Source organism: Takifugu rubripes, chromosome 17, assembly GCF_901000725.2.
Source record: "Takifugu rubripes chromosome 17, fTakRub1.2, whole genome shotgun sequence".
In the NCBI taxonomy this organism is placed as follows: domain Eukaryota; kingdom Metazoa; phylum Chordata; class Actinopteri; order Tetraodontiformes; family Tetraodontidae; genus Takifugu; species Takifugu rubripes.
Genome location: NC_042301.1, coordinates 5,195,687 through 5,220,140, shown reverse-complemented (window position 1 = coordinate 5,220,140; position 24,454 = coordinate 5,195,687). Strand labels below are relative to the sequence as shown.

Here is a 24,454-nt window from a genome sequence, read left to right as displayed (position 1 = left end):
TTCATGTAAGCGGCTTTAACGAGTTAAATGATGGTGCTAATGTCGTGTTTCGGTAAGTCACACTGTTCCTGGAGCTCACAAAAGGGCCAGCAGCTTCATTATGTGTCATTTATGAGGTGTGTGACTCTGTATTCCTCCCCCCTCTCTTCATTTCCTCTGTTGTGCATGTTTCAGAGGTTCCTGGTGTTTGCTTAGATGTTAGATGATGAAAATACAATTGAATATAGCCCAAAAACATTTTCCAAAGACAACCAAAGCATGTGTTTCTAAGATTACCATGAAAAAATGTTTGTTCTCTGTGTCGATCGATTGGTAACTTTTTAGTTTGGCCACTAGGTGGTGCAACAGCTCCCATAATGTAAATGTCGCTGCATTCTCATTAAGTATTTGCTTTTGTGTAGTTAATTCCTGTCTAGGACCAGTAATAAAAGCAACATTTTGTCATTTTATTTTTCCAAAAATGGTGTGTTATGGATAATTTTACCCTAAACTCTGATTTTGCAGCTTTTGTAGGAGACGGCTTTGACCTTTGTTGCTCCACCTTGTGCAAAATAAGTTCCTGTTCCTTTAAGTGTCTCTCAAAAATTAACCATAGTGAGTGGCGTGTATTCCATATTCAAAAAAGTCCATTGGCGGGGGTGGAATCTCCTGCTGCCAAATCAGTTGTCCTACGGGTGCTGAGCAAAGAGCAGGTAAAAGAGCTCATCCTTTTTAATCTCATAGTCATCCTCCAACAAGGAATGGAACCTTCGCAAACTTTTGAAATACTAACACTTCTCAGTTTTTACCATGTCAGAAACTTTGTCGTTGCGCTCTTTCACTCTGAGTTTGTTGTCAGCTTTTAAGGCGATGTAAAAGTTTCCATGTGACTGTGCAGTTTTCAAGTTTGGCTACAGTTAAACTTGGTTTTAAGTGTGATAGTCAACGCATGAGAATTTTCTCCTTTTTTCAGCGAAACCAGTGTGTGTTTCGTCTTCTTTCCAGTATTTTTTTGGTAAAAGCTATGTATTTTATTTGCTAACTGGTTGTTAACGACACCTAGAAGTGTTTGAGCACATTTTAACACTTGCTCCTGTGTCGAGAAGTGACAGGAAGTACAAGTGCAGCGAACATCGCCTCTTTCTCATGAGGCTAAATGTAGTGGCAGGCTCGAGCAATCAACCATGGGCTTTTAACCCCCACTTTCTGCTTTTTCTGCTGTCCAACCAACAGGAACAGTCAGATGCAAGTGTTGCTTCTCTTTCTTCACAGACTATGAACACCAGAGAAGACATGGAGGCCCAGGAACATGAATGATTCCGTTACTGTCTTAAACTCAATAATATACAGCCGCTTTTCTTTTGGCTAATAGACGCTTTTCTTTCAATGTAAATTGTATTCAAGTGGAAAATGTGACATCTGTTTCTGAATTTGGATCCAGTCAAATATTCAATTTTTTCCCCGCAGAACATTTTCGTGATGGAGACGGGGAAAAGTCAGGAATTCACAAGCCCAGTGGGAAATGGGACAGGTAAGTGTGTGTGATTGGGGATGGAAACCACGATGTGCTCACCTGCTAGCCGACTATAAGATATACAGAAGAAGCTTGTGACATTTAGTGATTAGATTTAAACGTGTCTGCTGTAGAAACATCTCCCAGCTCGTCACTTGACTTAAGACCACTTAAAGTGAAAGTGAAGTTAGCTTGTGTCCTGTACCTAAGAGAGTTTTTGATGGATTTTACTCGCCACAACGGTGAGCTGCTGAATGTGAGATGTATAGAAACTATAGACATTGTTCATTTGAGGAGATTTGAAGATGCCTTTAGGCGGGATTACGGATTTATTTGCAGCTTTTGGAATGAATGCGTATCTGGAGGCCGCTCAGGGAAGTGTGGGTTTGGGTCCTGCTCAGTTGGGTTCCCATATGAACAAGCTGTTAAAGTAAATGCTGTAAACACACGTGTCACTTTTTCAGAAATGTGCAGCGACGACGCAGATGTGAAACCACAGGAGGAGCAAGAAGAAATGAAGGACGATTCCCTCTGTCAGAACGGAATGCAGTGCGATGAAGGTCATATCGATGTACATTCACACTCTCGCGCACGTCTGACACCGGCGTGTTTTAGTTTCACTGTTTCACATGTTGAGATGTGGTTGAACCGTGAACTGCACTGGAATATTGATTGGGGGAGGGGGGGGGAATGTACCATGAGACCAGGGAAGCAGGAAGAAAAGGGACATGGGTTCGACACCAGCTTTTAAATTTAGTTTTGGAGTTTGCATTTATCATTAAAAGCGTGGCGTTTAGTTTCAGAGTGGGTTTATTTTTGACTGCCACCCATCTGCCCCAGAAAATGTTCTTACTAGTGCGTCGCTCTGCAGCTGACGTGCAGCTTGCGGTTCGCTGCTCTGATACCCTGGACTCTATATCAGGCCTCTCCGCTCTGCGCTTATGCAAAGTTTCCATATAGCACGTCGGAGCACCTTCCACAAAGCGGGGCACTGCTCATAAGGCATCACCAGTATAAACCAAGACCACATTGTGGTTTTCTTTGGATGGAACCGACACTCTAGCTCTGGTTGACACCTACAGAATGGTAGCTGAAGTGTTCTGGAACCATTGAGAACATGTCAGCAGTTGTGGTGTTGAAAGATCTTCATGATTATAAATGATGTGGGATTGTGCGACATGGTCAGAACATAGAAATACGTAAATAAACAAGGAGAGCAGGGGAACGGGGAGAGAACGGTTACATACTGAAGGTGGATTTGGGTGATTACTGTTTGGGGCTGTGAGGGGTGCCACTTCTGCTGATGCAGTGAGGATGTTCTTGTAGCCCTTTGCTTAATCTCTCGTCTGTCCTGGTTCTATTTTCTAAGTACCGGTATTAGGAGGAAATGCCTTCCCCTTATCTCTAACACACATCTTCTGAATGTAGTGGCACAAATTAAGCCACCCAACCTGTGGAGATGCACACTAAAAAAATATTAAACCATCAAGATAATTATAAATGGAGAAGGGAAGTTGCAACAGCAGAGCATCTTGCGTTTGCTAGAAGAAAAAAAAAAGAGAAGTGACGCTGTTCCAAACATCTGGGGTTGTTTTCTCAAAATGTCGATTGAGGTTAGCATGCTAATATTGCTGTTCTTTACTGTATATTAATTTGAATTTTTTTTTAAAGGTTGTCAGCCTTTGTGAGCCTCAAATGTACTGTTTTTGTTCTTTAAAGAGTTCTTCAAAGAAGCAAAGCATTAGTTTGGTGTCATCTATGTCTGAAACATGCCATTTTCTCCACTATAACAATGTGTAGTCGGCTAGTTTAACATTAGATTTCAGGGTTCAGTTCCAGGTCCGCTTGAGCGGCTGAACAGAACAGGACTGAAAAAGATTAAAATCCTAAATCATTTATTTTCTTAAAATCAAAAAACAAAACACGTTGCACTATCTACATTAAAACTGCTTCTTCATGAGCTTAAAAAAGTGAGAATAGGGGAATCCAAAAGTCAGCAGTTGGAATTACACTGCCCCTATCTTTAGGGAGGTACAGGACTTAACTTTTTTATTTTATTTAAAAAACCAAACAAACACTGTGACAGCTGCTGGTGACAATTTCTTTAACGTGCTTCTTTAACGTCCTCTCCTCCAGCAGGTGCAATAAAGACTGAGATGGAGGAGATGGAGGACAGTGTGTATCACCCCAAATCTGAGAGAGATGAAGCCCTGGCCCTCAAAGAGGAAGCAGAGGGAAGTGAGGATGAGATGGAGGAAGGATTCACTGATCAGAGGACAGAGGAGGACGAGGAGGGACGGAACCGAGAGGGGGACGACGGGGAAGACGCCGCGAACGAGCCGCAAGACCTCTCGCTGGTGGACTACTCGCAGTACGACAGCGCCGCCCTGCCAGAGAGCCACATGGTTACAGCAGTGGGGGCTGATGGGACTTTTGCGGCTCGAGCCGTTCCCTCCCGCGTTCAGGCGCCAGGCAAGCTCAACTGTGACATCTGTGGCCTGTCCTGCGTCAGCATCAATGTGCTGCTGGTGCACAAGCGCAGCCACACGGGTGAGTACAGGAACATACCCCGAAGGCCTGACCTCAAACACAAGTGTTGCAACAGCATCACAGTGTTGATAGCACAGGGTGATAAAAGTGCACGGAGGAACAATCAGAACAAAAGCATACAAAAGCAGGACACTTGTCCTACTTTACTGGTGCAGCACTTCAAAACTTCCCAGTGGACTAAATAAGATGCATTTTGTTGATTTCAGCCGTTTAGTGGTGAGAATAAGTTTGTATTTTTAGCGTTTGACTGCGGAATAATCCTGCACCAATGCCCCCTCAACAGTGCCGCCGTCCCAGCCGCGCCAAATTCAATTATTAAAAACAACGTTTGAACTTTCCAAGTGGTAAAATCAAATGTTTTCCGTCCCGCTCCCAGGCGAGAGGCCGTTTCACTGCACTCAGTGTGGAGCGTCCTTCACCCAGAAGGGAAACCTGCTCCGCCACATCAAACTGCACACCGGAGAGAAGCCTTTCAAATGTCCCATGTGCAGCTACGCTTGCCGTCGCCGGGACGCCTTAAGTGGCCACATGCGCACCCATTCTGGTACCAATCAGTCAGACATTCAATCATACAATGACACATTATGACACCTGTGAGTGTCATCAGGCTGTTTTTATATCACCACAACTGATTTCTAACTAGCGCAAAGAGCCTCCATCGTGTTCCAGTAACACCCCGCCGTGCACTTTCAGAGTTACACATGCAACGTATTATTGTTCACCTCTTTTACCTGCAGCCGCGCTGCACAGTCTCCGATATTCACATCACGAAACCACTTCTGAAAAGTCTACAGGTTAGATGTTGTCAGTTGCACGCTGGTGAATAACTGAAACTCCTGCTTGCAGTAGAGAAGCCCTATAAGTGCAACCAGTGCAGTCGCAGCTACAAGCAGCGCAGCTCCCTCGAAGAGCACCGGGAGAGATGCCACGTGTACATTCAGACCAAAGGTCACTCTGAAAGAGGTGAGCCTCGATATCGCACCAAGATTTTATACATATAACAAAATTAGAATGAACCCATTCTAGTGTTTTTCCAACCGTTTTACTTCGCCTGTGGCCCGATAGCCCACCATTTTAAAGAAATAGGTTATAGGTGCTAAGTACTATAAACAACTACTCGGTGACTATGTATGTAGGGCAACGTTCGCCATTTATTTTATAAACTCTCCCAAAGATGCAACACTTGCAACAGAGAGGCAATGCTCCACTTCTGTGGTCACCACGATGTCGTAAGTTTATGCCTGATAGAGCCGTAGTGGTGAGGAAGTACATCCTCATCCTGTGGTCTCCTCTCCTATATTAGTGATGTAAAAAAAAAACAAAAAAAAAACACGGGTCAGGAAGTGAGATCAAAAGCATCTAATCTCAGTTTATTTCATTCCTCTGAGCGGCTGTTTTTCTTCTCTTGACAACCTTAAATGCGTTGACGAGAGGACGGATGCGGCGTCGACTGACTCTTTCCTCGTGTGACGCAGGTGACAGTCAGACGTCTAGGACCTACATGGGCACAGACCGCGCCCTTCTGCTGGACAGGCTCGCCAGCAACGTAGCCAAACGCAAGAACTCGGTGCCGCAAAAGTTCACCGGTAAGAAGGTGCTGCACCTGAACAGCTCCGTGACAAAAAGAAGAGCTTTAACGCAGCATTTGTGGCGCTGCAGCCCTGTTAAATACACGTTTCCTGTGACGATTGTTGTATTTGTGACCATTAAATGTAAGACATGGGACTGGGAGTCGACTTAATTTGCTGGCCATTTGCATTATAGGTGCTTTTTTTGTTGTGCGTTTATGCTTTAAGGTCAAAGTCATTCGACGTCGTGCGTCTACGTGCTTGCTTGTCCGTGTTTGTGGGCCTAAAAATAGAGCAGAGAGGGGTCTCCCATGTCCCCCATTTTCAGCCAGAACTAAGTCACAGGTGGGTATTAGTGACCATGCACGGTTAAAAGTAGAATAGCCTGGGTGGAAAAAAGTAGCACCTGAAACTTCTATTTAGTTCATTGATTTTATTTGTGCAGATTGATCAAAAGATTGTCGATAACCAGCAGCTTGCACGGGCGTAGACGCAACATTCTTGCTAACTCTAGTTTCACAATCAAGCCTCAAGCTACTCGTCAAAGGAATTGTGTATTGGCAAAAAAAAAAAAAAACTCTTGTATTCCTCCATCGGGTTTACAAATGTAGATCTTTCAATATGATAACCACAGGAGGAAAGAAAAGGTAATGCTTCCAACCACAGAGAGCAGGCAGTAGGTGAGAAACGTGAGCAGGTGCTTCTCTGGCTCCACTTCTGTGCTGCAGCTGCATTCAAATGCCTCTGTTTCCTCGTAGCTTCATCTTCCACCATCCTTTCATGGCTTCTGCCATAAATGTACATGTACGCCTACAGAGGCCTGTACACATGTAAGTACACACACACACCACTGCATGCATGTGTAGACCAGCAGCCTTAGAGTAACATGAAGAAAAATCTGGATGGACGGATGGATGGATGGCTGGATGGATGGATGGATGGATGGATGGATGGATGGATGGATGGATGGATGCATGGATGCATAGATGCATGGATGCATGGATGCATGGATGCATGGATGGATGGATGATGGATGGATGAATGGATGGATGGATGGATGGATGGATGGATGGATGGATGGATGGATGGATGGATGGATGGATGGATGGAAGGACGGACGGATAAATGGATGGATAAATGCATGATGGATGGATGGATGGATGGATGGACGGACAGACAGACAGACAGACGGATGGGTGGGTGGATGGATGGATGGATGGATGGACGGATGGATGGATGGATGGATGGACGGATGATTGATGGATGGATGGATGGATGGATGGATGGATGGATGGATGGATGGATGGATGGATGGGTGGGTGGGTCGGTGGATGGATGGATGGATGGATGGATGGATGGATGGATGGATGGATGGATGGACGGATGGATGGATGGGTAAATGGATGATTGGATGATGGATGGATGGATGGATGGATGGATGGATGGATGGATGGATGGATGGATGGATGGATGGATGATGGATAAATGGATGGATGCATGGATGGATGGATGGATGGATAAATGGATGGATGCATGGATGGATCGATGGATGGATGGATGCATGGATGCATGGATGCATGGATGCATGGATGCATGGATGGATGGATGGATGGATGGATGATGGATAAATGGATGGATGCATGGATGGATGGATGGATGGATGGATGGATGATGGATAAATGGATGGATGGATGGATGGATGGATGGATGGATGGATGGATGGATGGATGGATGGATGGATGATGGATAAATGGATGGATGCATGGATGGATGGATGGATGGATGGATGGATGGATGATGGATAAATGGATGGATGGATGGATGCATGGATGGATCGATGGATGGATGGATGCATGGATGCATGGATGCACATCCACGTTTCACCTAAATATGGCCATTGCATAAACAAAGCACCACCATCCCAGGTGACTCCAGGTAAGTCGCCTCTGCTGCGATGCCGCTTGCTTTCTGTGGCGCTTGCGTGGGGCAACCGTTGAACCACCCGAAGCCTCCTGAGCGCCGCCCACTCTGTCCTGTTGTTGCTCCAGGTGATAACGGTGTCTGCCTGGACCTGAGCCGCGGTAGAGAGCTGAACCAAAGAACTGATGTCAAGGAATCTCTGCCGGTCTCCCCGGACGCTGATGGCCACCAGCAGCATATGCACACGGGGCTGGACAGTGAACCCACTCCCCCACACAGGCCTTACACCCTCCCGTTAGATCGCACCAGCCCCATGGGCCTCACCAATGGCCACAAAATAGCTTTACCAGGCATCGGCCTCCCAAGCGCTAATCAACGACCCCTCAGCATGGAATCGTTCCATTCTGAAAGCTCCCAGATGTCCCAGCCTATCATGTACAGCTTAGGGCACCTGCTGGGTGGGCTGAACCACCACAATGGCCTCCCTCATCCACATGCCCAGCCCATCCCTTTGTCTCCATTGGAAGCCCTCCGGATGGTGCGGGCTGATGGGGAAGCTGGAGCGTTGCCCGGTGCGGTGTACCCTTGTGGCCACTGCAGAGTCATTTTCCTGGACTATGTGATGTTCACCATCCACATGGGCTGCCACGGCTTTCGCGACCCACTTGAGTGCAACATGTGTGGCCACCGCAGTCGAGACCGCTATGAGTTTTCTTCCCACATAGCCCGTGGAGAGCACTGTCTAGAACTGAAGTAGCTCCAATCCACACACACACACACACACACACACACACACACACACACACACACACACACACACACACACACACACACACACACACACACACGCATCCTGGTACTTCTGTCTTTGTGAGGACTTTGATAGACATGATACATTACCCAGCTACCTACCTTAATCCTAACCCTCCCAACTAACCCAAACCTCTCAGCCTGACTCTAATTTAAACCCAGTTCTATCTTCAACTTTAATCCATTAACCATGAATCCTCAAACATTCCTTATAAAACCAGCAGAATGTCCTCACTTATCTATTAGAATGAACACACACACACTGATGTTATTGAACCCTAAACAAATACACTGCAATTGTCTGCAAATATGGTTTGTAAAGTGTTTTTTTAAGATACATTCTGTAACATTTGAAGTTATTCTTTCCTGTTGGAGCCTTTTGTTGTATTATCTGTCATATATTAATCCATGAGCTCAAAAAAAGGGCCAAACGGAGTCAGTAATTTGTTAGCGGTGTTTTCTTCCCATGGTAATTTCCTTAGATCGATTAAACAAATAAGAATTTTAGCTTTGCCAAAATGCACTTCAACACCTGATGAGGGAAAAAAGAAACAAAACCTCAGTCAGGAGGTCACATGTCTCTTTTAGTATGTCGTTTTTACTGACGTGCATTTGCCTGCATGCTTCGAAGGACGTTGCTTCACACTCCCTTTGCTCAGTTAAAAATAAGAGTATTTACAGCGAATATATACAGTGTGTGTGTGTGTGTGTATAGTAAAATTGATGAGGTAAATGCAATAGGAAGTGCGGTATTCTGTGGCAAAGGTGGGGGGCAGGATTTACAGCGTAATATGGTTTATATTGATGGAAACTTTAGATTAAGGTTGTTGTTGTTTTTTTTAAAAATGCACACCATGAAACAAAGAACTCTGTCACATGTTTATTATCTAAGGACGGTTAAATAACCAAATTTGGATGTTTGTATGTGTCCCCTACAAATGAATGCCAATTGATCATCAGCATCTTCGTCAAAGCACTTCATAGACAGAGAAAGGACAATGAGGTATAAATAGCTTGTGTGTGTGTGTGTGTATGTGTGTGTGTGTGTGTGTGTGAGAGAGAGAGAGAGAGAGAGAGAGAATGAACGACCTGGTCATGCCTTGCTGCCTTCATACGAGAACAGGGTGTTGGCTTGATTCAGCTGCAAACTATCTATCCTCTTCATCAGCACCAGTTCCCTTTTCTCTTTATGTTTGAAGAGAAGCTGCACTTATGAAGTAAAATGTGCCCACATTTTCACATCCACAGGTCAGGATGGTGATGTAAGAACCCGGTTTTAAAGAGTAGGTTTAAGAGTACATCGCCACTGAATTTTACCATGCAAGGAAACGTGGAACAAGTGTTTAGAAGGCTTAATTGTGTGTGCATTTGTCTGAGGTTCTATTTTAAGCCTATAGATTTACTCAGGCAGCAAAGACTCAAGTCGCGTTGTTTGACTTTTGTGGTTGTGGTCAAAATTAAATGGCTTCTGGTGACATCTGCTGACTGAATTTAGACAGTGGATTTAAGAGCCATAAAAAACAACGCGCGTGAAAAACGTTCACGGAACCACAAATAATGTAAAAATATATGCTGGAATTACATTTCTATTTGCTTCATTTCTCTATTTGGCTGTAATCTCCAGACTGTGTGCATTGTTGCAACTCGGCGTAAGTGCAGTTCGATAATACATTCGTTTAAAAGGGATTTAAAGAGTGGGAACAAATCAGCACAAAGTTAGAGAAAGTATATGTGGTACCTGGAATAATAATCTGTTCATAGAAGCTCTGTGCCACTTCAGAGTGATTGATGCAATACTATGGAAGAGTCTCAAGACGTGCCATTACTGGATAAAAGGAAATTAAATCATATTTGGTAATGATAAATAAGTGCGTCCGTCATCCCGGATGTATTTCGCGTCATTGTGTGGTGAGACTATCCGTAATTCTTTAAACTTCCTGATGAGGGCGCTGTTGTCCACAATGCCGCAGAAGCAGGGTGCAGCCCGCTGTTTTTAATCGACGTTCTACTTAACTAAATTAGAAAATGACTACAAGCGGCGTCGGGAAACAACGCTGTCAAAACCCTCACAATGTCAAAATAAAATAAGCGACGTGACGAACGCTCACGTCAACAGAAATTGCACCATTTACTTTTATTCCGGCGCCAATCTGCGCATGCGCATTGTATCACATCTGAGGAGGAGGAGGACATCACGGAAAAAACGTAGCAGCGGTACCACAAACCTCACGCCGTCACTTCGTCTCTCCGTTCCGCCAAAAAACTGCGCGAAAATAGCGGCTAACGAATATGTCCAGTGTGGGGCTAAAGTGCCTGGCGACCACCTGACAGGCCCCCGCGAGGTCTGAGCGGCTGCCGGCAGGAGAAAGGCGTTTCTTCGTATGGGAGAAGCATGCGGGAAATGGTTGGAGGTTGCTGCGTGTGTTCTGACGAACGAGGCTGGGCTGAGAACCCGCTGGTTTACTGTGATGGACACGGCTGCAACGTCGCCGTTCACCAAGGTAACATTAGCCGCTGTTAGCACGGACCCGGCGGGGCAGCTGCGCACCGCGGCTGCCAGAGGTGCTGCCCGGTCTTTGGGTTTCCAGGTTCCCGGACGTCTGCCACTGTCTACGTGCGTGTGTCCGTGTGTGGGAGGGGTAGGGAAGCGTGCGTGCTGTTTGTTGTTTCCACCCAGCACACATGATTAAACCTACAGGGCCAAGCGGAGTGACACCGAGTCTGACTGGCGCCTTGATGGCCCCGTGCGTGCGCGTGCGGGCGCGTGCGTCTGTTCTAACTCATCACGAGAGCTGTGTATTCTCAATAGAAATGATAACATTTGCGTCATGTGTGGGCTGTAATCAGCCATTTCATGGAGCAGAAATGTGTTTCAATGAAGTGGTTTTTGCACAGTGACGATCATAGATTTAAAGTCTTTATCTTTAACAATCATGAGATGTGATGAAACATTGTACAGTGCCTAGATGTGAAAGCACTAAACACAAGGTGACTACTGTGTGTGTTCCAGCATGTTACGGCATCGTGCAGGTGCCCACTGGTCCCTGGTTCTGTCGGAAGTGTGAGTCGCAGGAGCGGGCGGCCCGCGTGGTGAGCGCCTCAGCACACCCCCATCAGTGGGATGCACTTTATCACTGCACGGTGCAGGAACATAACACGCGCACTCACTCAGACACGCATACGTGCTTGTTGGCACACACACGAGTTTTGTCTGGTCGAAATGCTGTTGCCGAGCTCTAACCTGTGCCCTCTCTCTTTCCTGCCCCAGAGGTGTGAGCTTTGTCCCCACAAGGATGGTGCCCTCAAGAGGACCGACAGTGGAGGTAGTTCTGGTCCCACCGTGTGTCCTGCTCTCAAACGAGCCTTTAAAGTAGCAGGGGCACTTTGTTTTTGCCTGAACTGGAATACAAAAGTTTACATTTCACTCTTTAATGTGCCATTATCCATCTTAAACTCTGTGTCAGGCTGGGCCCATGTGGTGTGTGCACTCTACATCCCCGAGGTGCAGTTTGCCAACGTCCTCACCATGGAGCCCATCATCCTGCAGTTCGTCCCACATGAGAGATACATCAAGGTAGACACACACGCAGGATAAAGGCATCATACATATGCAAATAGTCCTCAGTAGGACAGAGAGTTAATCTGAATAGTGTTACTAATATAAGGAAATCGTGTCGTGGTTTCTTGGCATGCACTTCATTGATACAAAGGTCATTGGGTAAATCCCAGGACCGCTAGTTCTGGTCCCTCTAGCGTCAACACAGATTTTTTTTAAAAAAAACAGGAAATACTCCAGTAACTTCAGCAAACCATGAGCGCAACAACACAGCTTTCAGGCGCGTGGAAAACTCTTTACAGGAAGATCAGTTTCTCCCTTTTACTGTCAAATTCTCCACCTACACAAAATGACAAAACCCAGAAGTGAATGCGCCGAGGTCACGCCCACCCCGGACTTTGTCCATTTCAGTCATTTGGGAGAACGTGGGAGATTTCCCTCTGAAGCAGGCGAGGCTGCGCGTTTGCAGCATTTTCATTTTTCTGTTTCCTGTGATTGAAGATCAAATCTTTACGTGTCAAGCAAGTCACCTTTAAAAGCCAAATAATAGAAATAGTAGCTCAAAAAGGCCCTGAAGGATCAGTATTTCCTGTTAATGACCTTTTTTACTTCATATCAGCATTTGATTGTTGTATTTGTTTGGGTTGAACCTGCGTTTATTTGCTAGCCTTGTTATTTTACCCACCGGCCCATCCTTTGTAGCCAGGATGTTGAAAGTGTTCTATTCTCACGGCTCATTGGATAAGGATAAGGATAAGGATAAAAGACTTTATGGATCCCACATCGGGGAAATTGCACAAATTGCACATTGGATGCCGTGAGTGTGTTTAAGCACCAGAGTGGATCTTTTGAACACATGAATCAGGAGAAACATCAGACGTTCTGTGTGTCTGTGTGCATGCCTGCAAGTCCACATGTGTTTGGGTGCCCGGTTTCATATTACTGTGTCAGCTACAGTAAATTGCATGCAGCTTTCCTCCTGTCAGAGCTGTTTGTTCAGATTCGGCCACATTCTTGGACGGCATCAGAACAAAAAAGCCCGAGAGGCGGCTCTCGCCGGGTAGTTATGTCTTTGGCCAACGTCATCTGAGGGAAGCTGAAAACCGATACAGATGTCGAGAGTGGAGGATGACAGGAAAGTGGGGGGGAAGGGGTGAAACAGAGTGCTGGAGTAAAAAGGTAGAAAGCCTGCTGTTTTTTTGTCCCGCACCTGTTGCTAGGCCCCTTCTGCCCCCTCTCAGCAGTCAGTCATGCTCACCGGGGGAAAGGGCTGAGCAAAAATGTACAAAGGCTTTGTGTGAGCGCGTCCCATGTCGCCGTGCTTCTGTCTAAACGTACATGTATTTTGTGTGCTCATTTGCTTGTCAGGAAAAAAAAAAGAAGAAGCAAAGCCTACACAAAGGAGGGAGGAATCCAGCCTTGAGCTCTGAAACAAATGATTTCCATTGCAAATGATGTGGCCTGAAATTAGGCTGCTGCATTTATTCAACCACTAAAATAATGCTTCCTCTAACACAGACGAGGAAATGTGTCAGGTTTATAAAACATAGAGATAGTGGATACAGGTCCGAACGTAGCCACTTCAGCCTTTTAACCCTCCGTTTCAAAACATCTGGTCAACAGTTTTGCAGCGGAAAAGATCGGGCACAGGGACAGCACGAGTCTCCAGCATTGACGAGCAAAACTTCTGCTTCTTAAATAGACTGTCGACAGATTCGGACACTTTTCCGTGCTGCAATTGCGACAAACCAGCTAACACAACTATTGGAGCAGTAGCTCTTACAGGTATCACAAGGGAGGCACAAGACCCCGAGAACTTGGCGCAGCGTTGTGGGGATCGTTGTAGATTTCAGATTTCATTTATTTGTGGGAAACATGTCTAACACATCTGTTTCTTCATCCTGTGTGTTTGTTTGCTGCTTTGCTAGACCTGCTACATATGTGAGGACCACGGAAGGGAGAGCAAGGCTTCGTGTGGAGCTTGCATGACCTGCAACAGGCAAGGCTGCAGACAATCGTTCCATGTCACCTGGTAAGTGTTTCTGTCAGTGGACGCCTTCAAAGGGTCATTTGGAGTTTAATGGCAGCCATGAAATGACAAATGCTGAAAGAAAAACCACAACTGCAGATGCAGTACCTCACAACATGTGGATGCAAATAATATGTCATGCATTGAATAAGCAGAAGAATGGATATCCTCCCAGCTGGATTGTTTTGGCCTTCTCAGTTTCCTTTGCGCTGCTCGTTCTGTTTCAAATTTAACCCGATTCATTTTACAATGCAGCATCTGTCGGCTGAAAAGTACGCTGGGAAATTGGCGCAGATTTGTGCGCAGAGGAGCGACATTTGATCCGGTTGAGATGAAAGAGTTGGTTCAGGCCGCAGCCAGGTGCTTCGGTTTGTGCATGTGTCCCATCCAGTTGTTTCTGTAATTTGACCGTGTGGCGTTTGTGTTCAGTGCTCAGATGGCGGGTCTCTTGTGTGAGGAAGAAGGCCCTGGAGCTGACAACGTTAAATATTGTGGCTACTGCAAACATCACTACAACAAAATGGTAAGCTGAACGACAACCTCAGTGGTTTAAAACTACACTCCTGGCAGGTTGGAGCAAACTGGGGTAGCTTCCGTGGTGCATTCAGGGTCTGACCTCAAAGTGTTACACTAAAACAAACTGGAACATGAACAAAAAGCTCATGCAGCCCGGTCTTGTATACGTGAATTAAACGGGAAGGAAAATGGTTCAGTAAACATTGACATAACAATCCAAATCCCCGTATGGCATTTTTAGCATTGTTCAGGACAATGTTATGGAATTTGAGACGTTCTGACATTTCTATCCTGTTCAACTGAGATCCCCTTAAGAAAGTCTGTTGCAATCCAATTGCAGTTAAATGAGCTGTGATAAATTGTGCATCAGCATTAACATCTACTTTTTTACCCAAGGAAGTTGGTTTTAGCCGTGTTTGTTCTTACAGCATGGTTACTACATGTGTTCTAACTATAGCCAGATGGTGTTATTGTATTTAAAAAAAACCACGCTCTCTTTATAGGGACTATAAACTGTGACACTTCGGACTCCTCGGCGTGCTTCTGTTTATACAGTCGTAATCGCAGAACATCACAGGTGTTACAGTGTTTAGTTAAGGATCCATTTTAATGTTTGGTTATGTTTCGTCCTTCACTCTGACAGCAGAAGAAGCTGCGCTCTGCCGAAAATGCTAGTAGCGCATTCAGTCACTCCACAGGACGCTCCAGCTCTCCATCCCAGGACAAACACCATCACCACAAACAGAGGAAGGTGTGCACTTCTGTCAGGAGTTGTTACGAGGAACCGTTAAACTGTTGGCGTATTCATCCCTTTACTCTCGTGTCCTCATGAGTATTTAAATGTCTGTTTAGAGCCATAAGGACAAGAGTCGCCAAAAAGAGCGCCACAAGAAGTCTTCCGACAGCCTGGGCTCTTCCGTGACGCCCAGCATTGTTGATAAGGTATGAGAGGGCCGACTGTGTGGCAGATTTAAAGATATGCACTACAAGAGACTGCCAGCATTTCCAAAAAAACAATGATGGTGTCTCTAACTTCAGAAACCCACTTTCGGCTCTCTGTCCTGTTATATAGTTAGATTTCTGAGTCTTTTGCTGCAGCTATAATTGGCTTGTTTTGAAGCCTTTAGGAAGTTTTAACAGATGGTTCAGTTTTCCAGAATACCTGTGAATAAAATCACTTTGTCCCCCCCCACAGGTATCCTGCAGTCACCACAGTATAAAAGACAGTGAGAGCAAGTCCAAGAAGCTGAGCTCACATAGTCACAGCCATCGCAGCAAGAAGACAGGAAGCACTGGTAAAAGCTCCTCTTCCTCTTGTTCTTCCAGTCCCTTCAACACAGGTAACAAGTGATCAATAAGGAAGTGATACGTTTGTAGCATAGAGGTTTTCTGACTCTGACTGACTCTGACTCTTGCAGGTAGCTCCCTGACTTCCTCTCAGGACTTTCATCAGTTCTCCTCATCCTCACGTCTTGAGCATGACCACGAAGGAGGAGACAATGACCACGGCGGTGAGGACCGTAAGGAGCGCCGCAGGAGGCCGGCAGTGCAAGAGGAGGAAGATGAGGAGAATGAGAAAGAGGAAGCTGACAAAGATGAGGAGGAAGAGGAGGATGAGGTTGAGGAGGACAGCAAATACCACAAGCCACCAGCTTTGACGCCCGCTGACGGGTCTCTGTCTGGATCCCAAAGTCACGAAAAGTCAGAGGCAAACTCCGGCCCCTTTGAGAACAAGGTCACCATCTCCACTTTTGGCTCCATCATGCGCATCACTTCCTCTTCAAGTCTGAACAGCAGCAGCAAGATCAGAAAGATCTCCTCTGGAGACTACAAACTTTCTAAGTCTCTCAGTAAATCCTCTCAACTGAGCACACCGCCGATTCTGGAGGAGGCAGAGCGGGAGGACAAAACCATGCCTCCAACACTTCCCAGAGAACGGCGGCACCGCGGCAGCAAGAAGAGCAGCCACGGGCCCGGACGCCCGCGAGGCAGCAAGAACCGTGAGCGGAGGGAAGAGGAGCATCACCACCACCACACCACGCCTTTTCCTCCTCCTCCGCCTCCTCCTACATTAACTTCCTCACTCTACCCCATCTCCCTTCCCCACCCCACCTTCTCCTCTACACTTCCTCTCACCACCCTGTCATCTTTCTCTTCATCTTCATCTTCATTTTCCTCCTCCACTAGCAGTTTTTCCACAAGTCGCGGCAACTCGCTGCTCAACTCCGGTGAGTAAGTGTTGTCAACCACACACTTCCTGAGCAAGGCAGAGTCAGGCCGACAAAAAGAGAGGAACAGAAATAGAAGCCATATCAGCGGTGTGAACATTGGCGTGTTGGTTTTTTTGCTTGTCTCTCAAGTGTGACTTTTTCCATTACACGCGTGCCGCGGCAGCAGCAGCAGCGTCTCTTTACCACCTCTTCCAAACCAGAGTTCTTGTTTTTGGAATCATCTTTAAACTGTTTCTTCCTTTCATTACGTTTTAGGACTTGTGTCTCTGCATTTATTGAGAGGCTTATCGCCATTACTCCATCATAATATAGTAATTCTACTACTGATACCCGTTTTATTTTAGTTGGTTCCAACGAGTGCGAACCATTTGATTAGTTTAGAGTCAACTGCCTCTAGGAGAAATGTCAGTACCAGTTCTAAGATTACTCACAAAATGAGAGAAATCCCCATATAAATTAATGTATTTTGGTCTAAAGTTATGGTTCTGGTCCCTCAGGTATCTACTCCAGCCTCAAGGACCCCCTCACACTGGGTGGGGGTGTCTGCAGTACCCCTCTATCCCTTGGGGGAGGGATGTGTAGCACCTCTCTATCCTCAGGGCTTCTCCAGTCCCACGTGTCCTCTCTGTCGCTTCCATCAGTCAGCTCTGTCTCAAACACACAGGTAGACGTGATAATATATAATATTGTTCTGTAGACTTGGAAAAAGTAGAATTCCTGTGAAAATTCCAGGTACTTACTACGTTTTGATTGTCTCGCAGGTTCATCCAGGTTCCAGCACTGCCTATAGCCTGACCTCCACTCAGCCTTTTGCCAGCTGTCTCTCCACTGCGCCGATACTTAGCCAAGCCCAGACGTCACTGCCAGGTCAGAGGAGATCCCCCGAACGATAAAGAAACTGATATGTGTGTCGGGGGAGAGGTTCATCACTGTCTGTTGCTTTTCTCAGAGCCAGAGCTTGATGACTGTCGCTTCCCGTGTCAGGGGAACTCGCCGAGGGAGAGTCTGTCATCACAGTATGTCTTGTTTCTTGTGTCACAATGAGCCGTTGACGCAATGCTTTATTTTTGTGCTCCTCCGGGTCACTGGGAACAAGTGGGAAGGAGTCTACTCATCCTCTCTACATCAAATTCTACTTTTGTCCAGTTGCCGTTTCAGAAATAATCAGCAAAGTGAATGACAACCCTAACCGAGGTGTTGTTTTATTCATCTCAATGGATTTATCTGATTCTCACCCAGGTCTCCTATGAGCTGTCTGCCTCTCCTGTTTGACCAGAGAGATGGGCTGGGCACAGGAGTGAGAAACCGTCCAGAGAATGTCCCTCCTGCCAGCTCTCACATCGAGCTCCTACTGGAGAAACATGGCAACGGGGATGTGGGCATCAACAGTGAGTGGCGCACATGGGAGCACGCTGTTCTTTCGCAATTCCTTCTTTTTGCACAGTTCTTGAATCAGACAACTCTTATCTGGCTACTTTTTTCCCTCGGGAACCATCAGACTGAAGGGAAAGTTCCATTTAACCTTGTGACTATTCCATTTTACGTGAAAGAGGCAAGACTGTTTGTTTGGTTGAAAGTGAGACAGGTGGGCTTGAATTCCTGTTACCGTAGTGAAATAAGTAACTCAAGAAATGATGCATATGTTTTCCTGCATAAAGATATGCAGAATAGGTACTTTTTACCTATAACACTGTATACATATGTAGTGTTTACATGATAGTCCATAAAAAGGCTGCCTACGCACGTAATTATGCCCATCCTACATTTCAGATCGCTTACTTTTCTTTTCTTTTACTTATATTCACCGTTTACAACACGTACCATGTCCAACATAACAAATATGCAGTGATTTAGGTCACAGCTGTGGTTTTTTAAAACTCAGCCCAAAGTCAACCCGAGCAGGAGCCCAATCAGTCAGAAGGATTGAAACCAGCTGTGAGGCTGCGCGGGACCGATCTGTTATATGTTTTACTTAAATCCATCCGAACCGAGGTCCCTAAATGCTGTTTGATACCTTTTAATCTGAAGCAGAAGTTTGAATTGTAGATCTGTGATGAAATACCCCAGGGTTTCAGATTGTGTACGGCTTTAATGTAGAATGAGCCAGAAAAGGATTTAAGTCCCGGTTTATGTCAAACACACAATGCTAAAAATACCAGGATGTCCATTTGGATGTATATATATTTTGTTGAACACTATGTAAGCAAAAAAATTCTGGCTATTCTCTTACAATCCTCTGCACAGAAGAGAGCACAATGCATTGTCTGAATGTAAAAACCAAACCCCAACTATCTAAATCGCGTCACTCATCACGCAGCATGTGTCATAAATTTTATTGCGAAAATTCGAAACTCCCCACAGGGAGCTGGTGGCCCCCATGTGTGATAGAATGTGTAGAAACCTCATAAAAGAGCTCTGCTGACATGATTTTCTTTCCTATCTGCCTGTTTTAGTCGTGGAGATCCTGCAGTCACTTCACTCTCTGCAGCAGGAGAACCAGCGCCTTCAGGATCAGATCCTCGGCCTGACGGCGAAGAAGGAGCGGCTTCAGCTGCTCAACACAGATTTAGCCGTACCGTTCCCTCCGCACGCTCTGTCCAGCCAGGGGTCCGTGCACACTTCTGCCCAGATCAACTTCCTGTCGCCCATCCAAGGTCTCATTTTTAGTCCTGTACTGTAATGCTGTCATGTAGCATCCTGCCTCATGGTTCATCTGCGGACGCCCTTGGGTTGAGTCGCACCATAGCCACCGGAGGGATTTTAGCACCTCCTAAAGCACAGAGGTGCCATCCGCTGGGATACCTGTACCTCTGTCCTCGGTCTGTCTCTAGAGTTTACATAATTGCTTGATGAGGGGACATTTTTTAGTCATTTACCATTAGATGGTTTAAAGTCAATACTATGATTAGTTTATAGTTTTCACGCTGTGCTTGTGCCTTTCTTTTCCTTAGACCCACTGAGCACCAATAAGAGTTCCTTGTCCAAAAGCAGCTTCCTGAATGACACCTCCTTTGTTACCTCCTCTGAGGTGAGAACATGTAGACCCCTCTTAGGGCACGTTCACACTAGGCAATGGTACCGTGCTTAAGCACATTTGCCCCCCTAAAGTCCGGATTATAGGGCTGGTGTGAGTGCAATTGTAGCATGCTTGTGCGCGGCACATTTCCCTGGCCCAGTACAGGTGGTGAGCATGGCACAGTTGGACATGCATGCGTACAAGCACGGTGACGAACTCAAAACCCGAATAGGTGTCATGGACTATTTTGAAAATTGACCGATAAATAAAGACAAGGGTCTTATAAATGACGGCATTGCGCCATTCGTGTCTAATATCGACGGGATAATGTGTCATTTGGAGGCAACTGTGCTTGAGTACACTTGAGCCCCTCTTACATCAAAAATGTGTGCACTTGGCTTTTTTAAGCGCGTTTAAACCCGCCAATAGAAGGCAGGTGAATCCATCCCTACAGCCACAAGACCCAGAATTTGTCCTTCTGGTGCGCCTCTTTAAACGTAATGTTTATGATGTAGGAAACACCCTGGAAAAAAGGTAATAAACATTGGAAAGCAACGTGGAAGGCAACGTGGAAGCGTGCCGTAAGGCAGACACAACGATGTTTGAGCGTACCTTGAAAACAAGAGGTGCTTGGCTGAGATGGAGGTTACGTCAGGCAGATATTAGAAGGTGTCGGTGGGGTATTTTGGCTGTGAGAGAGGGGGTGTTGGGCTTGGGGTCATGTGAGTGGGCAACAGTGGGGAATTTTGGAAGAGGGGTATGGAAAAACTGGCCCGAGTGTGAGTGCACCCATATTTGGTCACTTTCAGACTGAAATTGTTTTCCTAGCGTCACAAATACAAATAAGATGATGCAAGTCTGACTTCCAGCGGTCGCACAGGAAGCCCTGAGTTCTGCCACAGCTGTATTCCGCACCTTTTCATTCACATAAAACAGATTTTTTCAGAATGCCTGAAGGTCTTGCTTTAAAAACTATTGACTTTTATTTCTTTTTATTTTCAGGAGCTCCTTTCCGGTAGTCCGTCCCGCAGCAGCTCCTCCCTCTCCTTCCAAAGCACACCTCCGCAACAGAGCCCCGCCTCCTTCAGCCAGCCCCTGCTCAATGGCCTCGGTCGTAGCTTCAGTGACGGTCTGACGGCTGTCGCCCAATCCAGCAGTTCTTCTCTGCCGACAGTCAGCGGGCTCATGGCATCGGTTGCAGGGATTCCTCAGTTAAATATGAACGCTGTGCTCAGTGGACTGAATGGCATCATCCATTCTCCTTTGGGTAATGCCTCTCAGGCCACATTGCCCGCCTTGCGTCCACAGGCCCCACCTCTTAATCCACAAGCTCTGGCACAGGGATTTCCCTTTCCTAAGAGCGTGAGCCCGTACGTACACAGTACATCAGAAGCATATGTCATCATTTGAAAGGTGGATGTGTGACATGACTGCACATTGTTTGTATTTCAGATCTTCTCTCTTGTCTGAGCAGCAGAAGCAGCTTCTTCTTGAACATCAGCAGCAGCAACAGCAACTCCAGCAGATCCTCACCTCGCAGAACTTCACCCCTGTAATGACCATCACTCGACCAGTTTGATTCATCGTCGCAGTTCAACTGCAGTTAGAATGCAACAAACGAAGGAAATGGTCCCAGATCCCAGAAATGAGATGTGCAGAATGTGCTTTGCTAGCTGCAGGGCTGGAGATCCATAAAATTCTTATTGATCTCTGCACTGCTAAATTTGAGACCCCCAAATTCAGCAAGACATAAATTTTGAAGCAAATCCTGAAAATCTTTTAAAAAATTTTTGGTTTGAATAGAAACGTCCACCTGCACAAAGCAACTGAAAACTGTTTTTCAAGCTAGGAGACATGGGTTTAAAAAAAAATAATCCAGTGCAGTTAATGTTTCTAGTGCAACCTGATTTTAAAAATGTAAGGAGGATTCAGTCTGAGCGCATCTGCTCTCTTCTCCGTCCCCCATCAGGAGCAGCAGGTGGTGGTGTGTCAGCTTCTGCAGCAGCAGCAGCAGAGAGAGCTGCAGCGCCTCGCGCTGAGTGGAGCGCTGACCTCCACCCCAAACTCGCCCAAGATTGCCCAGTCGCCCAGCCTGCTGTCCTCTGCCACCGCCTCTCCGATGCAGGGCAGCAGCCTATTTGGCCTGCAGGACAACACGCTCCACAAACCTGGGGTGAGTAACCGCCGCAGGATTACTTGCTCGCCACCATCGTGCGTCGCCAAAGACAGAAGATGTTGTGTCACTCTTTTCAGGCTGCGGGAGAGAAGAGTGGAGACAAAAATGGGTGAAAATTGGTTTGACTGACATGGAATACTGATCATCGCGGCCTACTTGAATTGCAGTTAACTTACAAAACTGTCATTTGTATCATATACCTGCTTTTATGAATGTATAACATGATGGACATTGTTTTTTTTTTTTTTAAAGGATATCTTAGTTTTTCTACTAGGTTTTCGTAGGCAGCTTTCAGAGAGCATGAATTCCATGATCTCTTCTTTAAATTGCACTATTTTTTGTTAGCGTGACCGACGGGGCTGCTGATGAGGGCAGCGCATCTGCGGGTCTTGCATAAGGTTTTGGTTTTAAAGTGCGAAGGTCCCCTCTCGGACCTCTCGAGTTTAAACTTTTTGGTGATTTCTTTCCAGTTTCACTTGGCACACATCTGCCACTTCATGCAACCTTAGCTGTCTTCCTAGATATTTGTCTTCCCTTTTTTTAGTCTTCACCCTGCCCTGATTCCATCCAAAATTTCTGTATCTCACACCCTCTCATGCACTTATTTTGTATGGTAAATTTACTGTGGTGTGGTTTGTGGCATTACAACGTTGAACTAGTTAATACCTCAGAACTTTCTGCCACCCTTGTATTTTCCATTGTTGACCTTTTTGACTCAGAACCACGAAGCCTTCACTGGATATGAACGCTCACCAGGAAAAACTGGGGAGAACTATAATGTATGAAATCCTGTAAATAAACAACTGGCACCAAAGTCGTGTGCCAGAAAGGCATTATCAGCCACTACAGTGTCACCAGATTGATTCAAAAAATCACCAAAAGTCTCTAGAGACTGTTTCATATCCCCGCAGTTGCTATGGAGATTAAGCAGACAAAACAAGACTTTGGCATTAATGAACAAAATAGCAAATTCCCCATCTGTAGTGAACCTTAGAAAGGATGCTCGGCACTTACTGGTTTTGAATTATAGTGATATTTGCACTTTTTTGGTATTTCTTTCATACTTTTGGTTTTCAACAACTCCTTTTAGCAATACTGGATAGATAATGCCTTAATGTTGGTCGTTGGTGGGAAATCCGTGAGCCCAGAGGCTTTTTCGCTCTCAGTGGAAGAGTCGTCGATGTTTCTTAAACCCGTTTATAACTCTTTGCAGCAGACTCATACTTTCAAAAGTTGTCATTTGTGAATACGCGTGTAGTGATTACTGAAGTGTCAAAGCTCTTTTTCATTTAATTATTTTTTTTGGTCTACAGATCCAATGAACTTTAATATCTTTGTGCATCATAGAAATGAGAAACATGGACTTGTTGATATTTACAGTGAAGCCTGCAGAGGTGTGTCGTAGGAAAGGGTCTGCCACCGTGTAAACTATCATTAATGTGCCGTCGCAGCCGTGTGTAATGTAGCTAAGCAGGTGGTGACTTACCAACATTGTTAGTGTTGACTTGTGTTGCAGATGTGTTATTGACACAAGACAACGTAGGAAAAGTGGAGTTTCTCCATTTCAAGTCTGTCATTAACAAAGGCCACTTGAGGTCAATGCTTCCTTTATTTTGTGTTCTTCATTGTTGTTTGATTACGTGGTCACAGGCCATTGAAATACACTTTCTCGTTTCCTGAACGTCTCCCGTACATGTGATATCTTGAGAACATGGTTGTTTCGCAAGCAGCTAATGAAGGAATTGCAAGTAGCTCACTGATAATTACTGTAGCAATGATTAAACGTGAATGTTGATAAAGGAAAAGAAACGTGGCCCAACGTGTGAGTCCACATGGAAAAATCAGCATTTTAAGTGTGTGTTTATTGTGTAAGTCCAAACACAACAGTGACCAAGACTTTAGGTTTGGAGTGCAAAGGATTTCTGAAGTGGTCTCTTTGTCATGTTGCACTGGGGCACTTTGGGCCCAAATGTAAATCTCTTTAGTACATTTTCAACTTTGTTAAAATACAAATTGTATTCTTTTGTATGTTCATGTAAACATGCTACTTTAAGCTTTGAAGTTTAGGAAACCAAGTTATTCCATATGTGAATGTCATACCGTCATTTTTGTTTGAGGGTTAGGTTTTTTTTTTTCTCTTTCTCTGCAACATTTAAGCACCTAGATATGAATTTAAGGTTAATGGAGAACTGGTTTCTCATTGGGAATCAATTTGCATGAAATGCAGTGATGCCTCTCAAATGTATTGCTAAATACCAAGTAATAACTATGCATAATTTTAGATGCATGGTTCCCTTGAGGAAAAAATGAATAAAAGAGATAAGCACTGAATTTAAGAAGGTCAAGCATGCTATTGTACAGTGTATTTGTTTGAGAGACATGATCGAACCCAATTCGAAGCTATCAATTAAATGCCCTGTAAAGTATTTTGATATTTTTGTGAGTAAACTGATCAATTAAGACATGTTTTTGTCAATAAATGTATTTTACTGAGTTTTCCACATTCTCCTTGGTGTTGAATGGAAAAACTTCCCTCTATCTGTTTCTTTATCTCTGTAAAGGTGTACCCACACACATACTGTACTTCTGT

General features: G+C 45.3%; 2 protein-coding genes across 6 annotated transcripts; both read left to right on the top strand.

The window, feature by feature from the left end:
- Nucleotides 1–561: 561 nt before the first annotated feature.
- On the top strand, nucleotides 562–10,205 carry aiolos (zinc finger protein Eos). 5 transcript variants are annotated; one of them, XM_003972143.3, is made up of 8 exons: nucleotides 562–692; nucleotides 1,447–1,510; nucleotides 1,957–2,052; nucleotides 3,632–4,042; nucleotides 4,419–4,586; nucleotides 4,889–5,005; nucleotides 5,518–5,628; nucleotides 7,659–10,205. In XM_003972143.3, the coding sequence occupies exons 2-8, from the start codon at nucleotides 1,459–1,461 to the stop codon at nucleotides 8,285–8,287; spliced, it is 1,584 nt and encodes a 527-aa protein (XP_003972192.3). In that variant the 5' UTR covers nucleotides 562–692; nucleotides 1,447–1,458; the 3' UTR covers nucleotides 8,288–10,205. The 5 variants fall into 5 exon arrangements, with proteins under 5 accessions (XP_003972192.3, XP_011610857.1, XP_011610858.1 ...); XM_011612555.2 differs by having other exon boundaries at nucleotides 3,629–4,042; XM_011612556.2 differs by having other exon boundaries at nucleotides 1,957–2,063; nucleotides 3,629–4,042.
- Nucleotides 10,206–10,495: 290 nt separating this feature from the next.
- On the top strand, nucleotides 10,496–24,357 carry LOC101080216 (MLLT6, PHD finger containing). Its single transcript, XM_011612552.2, has 20 exons — nucleotides 10,496–10,841; nucleotides 11,351–11,430; nucleotides 11,609–11,663; nucleotides 11,805–11,914; nucleotides 13,825–13,928; nucleotides 14,355–14,448; nucleotides 15,085–15,192; nucleotides 15,294–15,383; nucleotides 15,637–15,781; nucleotides 15,860–16,669; nucleotides 17,170–17,336; nucleotides 17,434–17,539; nucleotides 17,622–17,688; nucleotides 17,912–18,060; nucleotides 19,126–19,326; nucleotides 19,624–19,700; nucleotides 20,691–21,058; nucleotides 21,141–21,240; nucleotides 21,658–21,861; nucleotides 21,942–24,357. Exons 1-20 carry the CDS (start codon nucleotides 10,733–10,735, stop codon nucleotides 21,975–21,977), a joined length of 3,180 nt encoding a protein of 1,059 aa, XP_011610854.2. The 5' UTR covers nucleotides 10,496–10,732; the 3' UTR covers nucleotides 21,978–24,357.
- The last annotated feature ends 97 nt before the right edge of the window (nucleotides 24,358–24,454 follow it).

What these genes read in the sequence shown, in the direction of transcription:
- aiolos (XM_011612554.2), top strand. Translation starts at nt 1,126, where the DNA reads ATGAGGCTAAATGTAGTGGCAGGCTCGAGCAATCAACCATGGGCTTTT. An exon ending in ACCAACAGGAACAGTCAGAT is followed by an intron (nt 1,225 to 1,446) that starts GCAAGTGTTGCT and finishes TTTTCCCCGCAG; the next exon opens with AACATTTTCGTGATGGAGAC. An exon ending in CGGAATGCAGTGCGATGAAG is followed by an intron (nt 2,053 to 3,628) that starts GTCATATCGATG and finishes CCTCTCCTCCAG; the next exon opens with CAGGTGCAATAAAGACTGAG.
- LOC101080216 (XM_011612552.2), top strand. Translation starts at nt 10,733, where the DNA reads ATGCGGGAAATGGTTGGAGGTTGCTGCGTGTGTTCTGACGAACGAGGC. An exon ending in CGCCCAGCATTGTTGATAAG is followed by an intron (nt 15,384 to 15,636) that starts GTATGAGAGGGC and finishes CCCCCCCCACAG; the next exon opens with GTATCCTGCAGTCACCACAG. An exon ending in TTTCCTAAGAGCGTGAGCCC is followed by an intron (nt 21,059 to 21,140) that starts GTACGTACACAG and finishes TTTGTATTTCAG; the next exon opens with ATCTTCTCTCTTGTCTGAGC.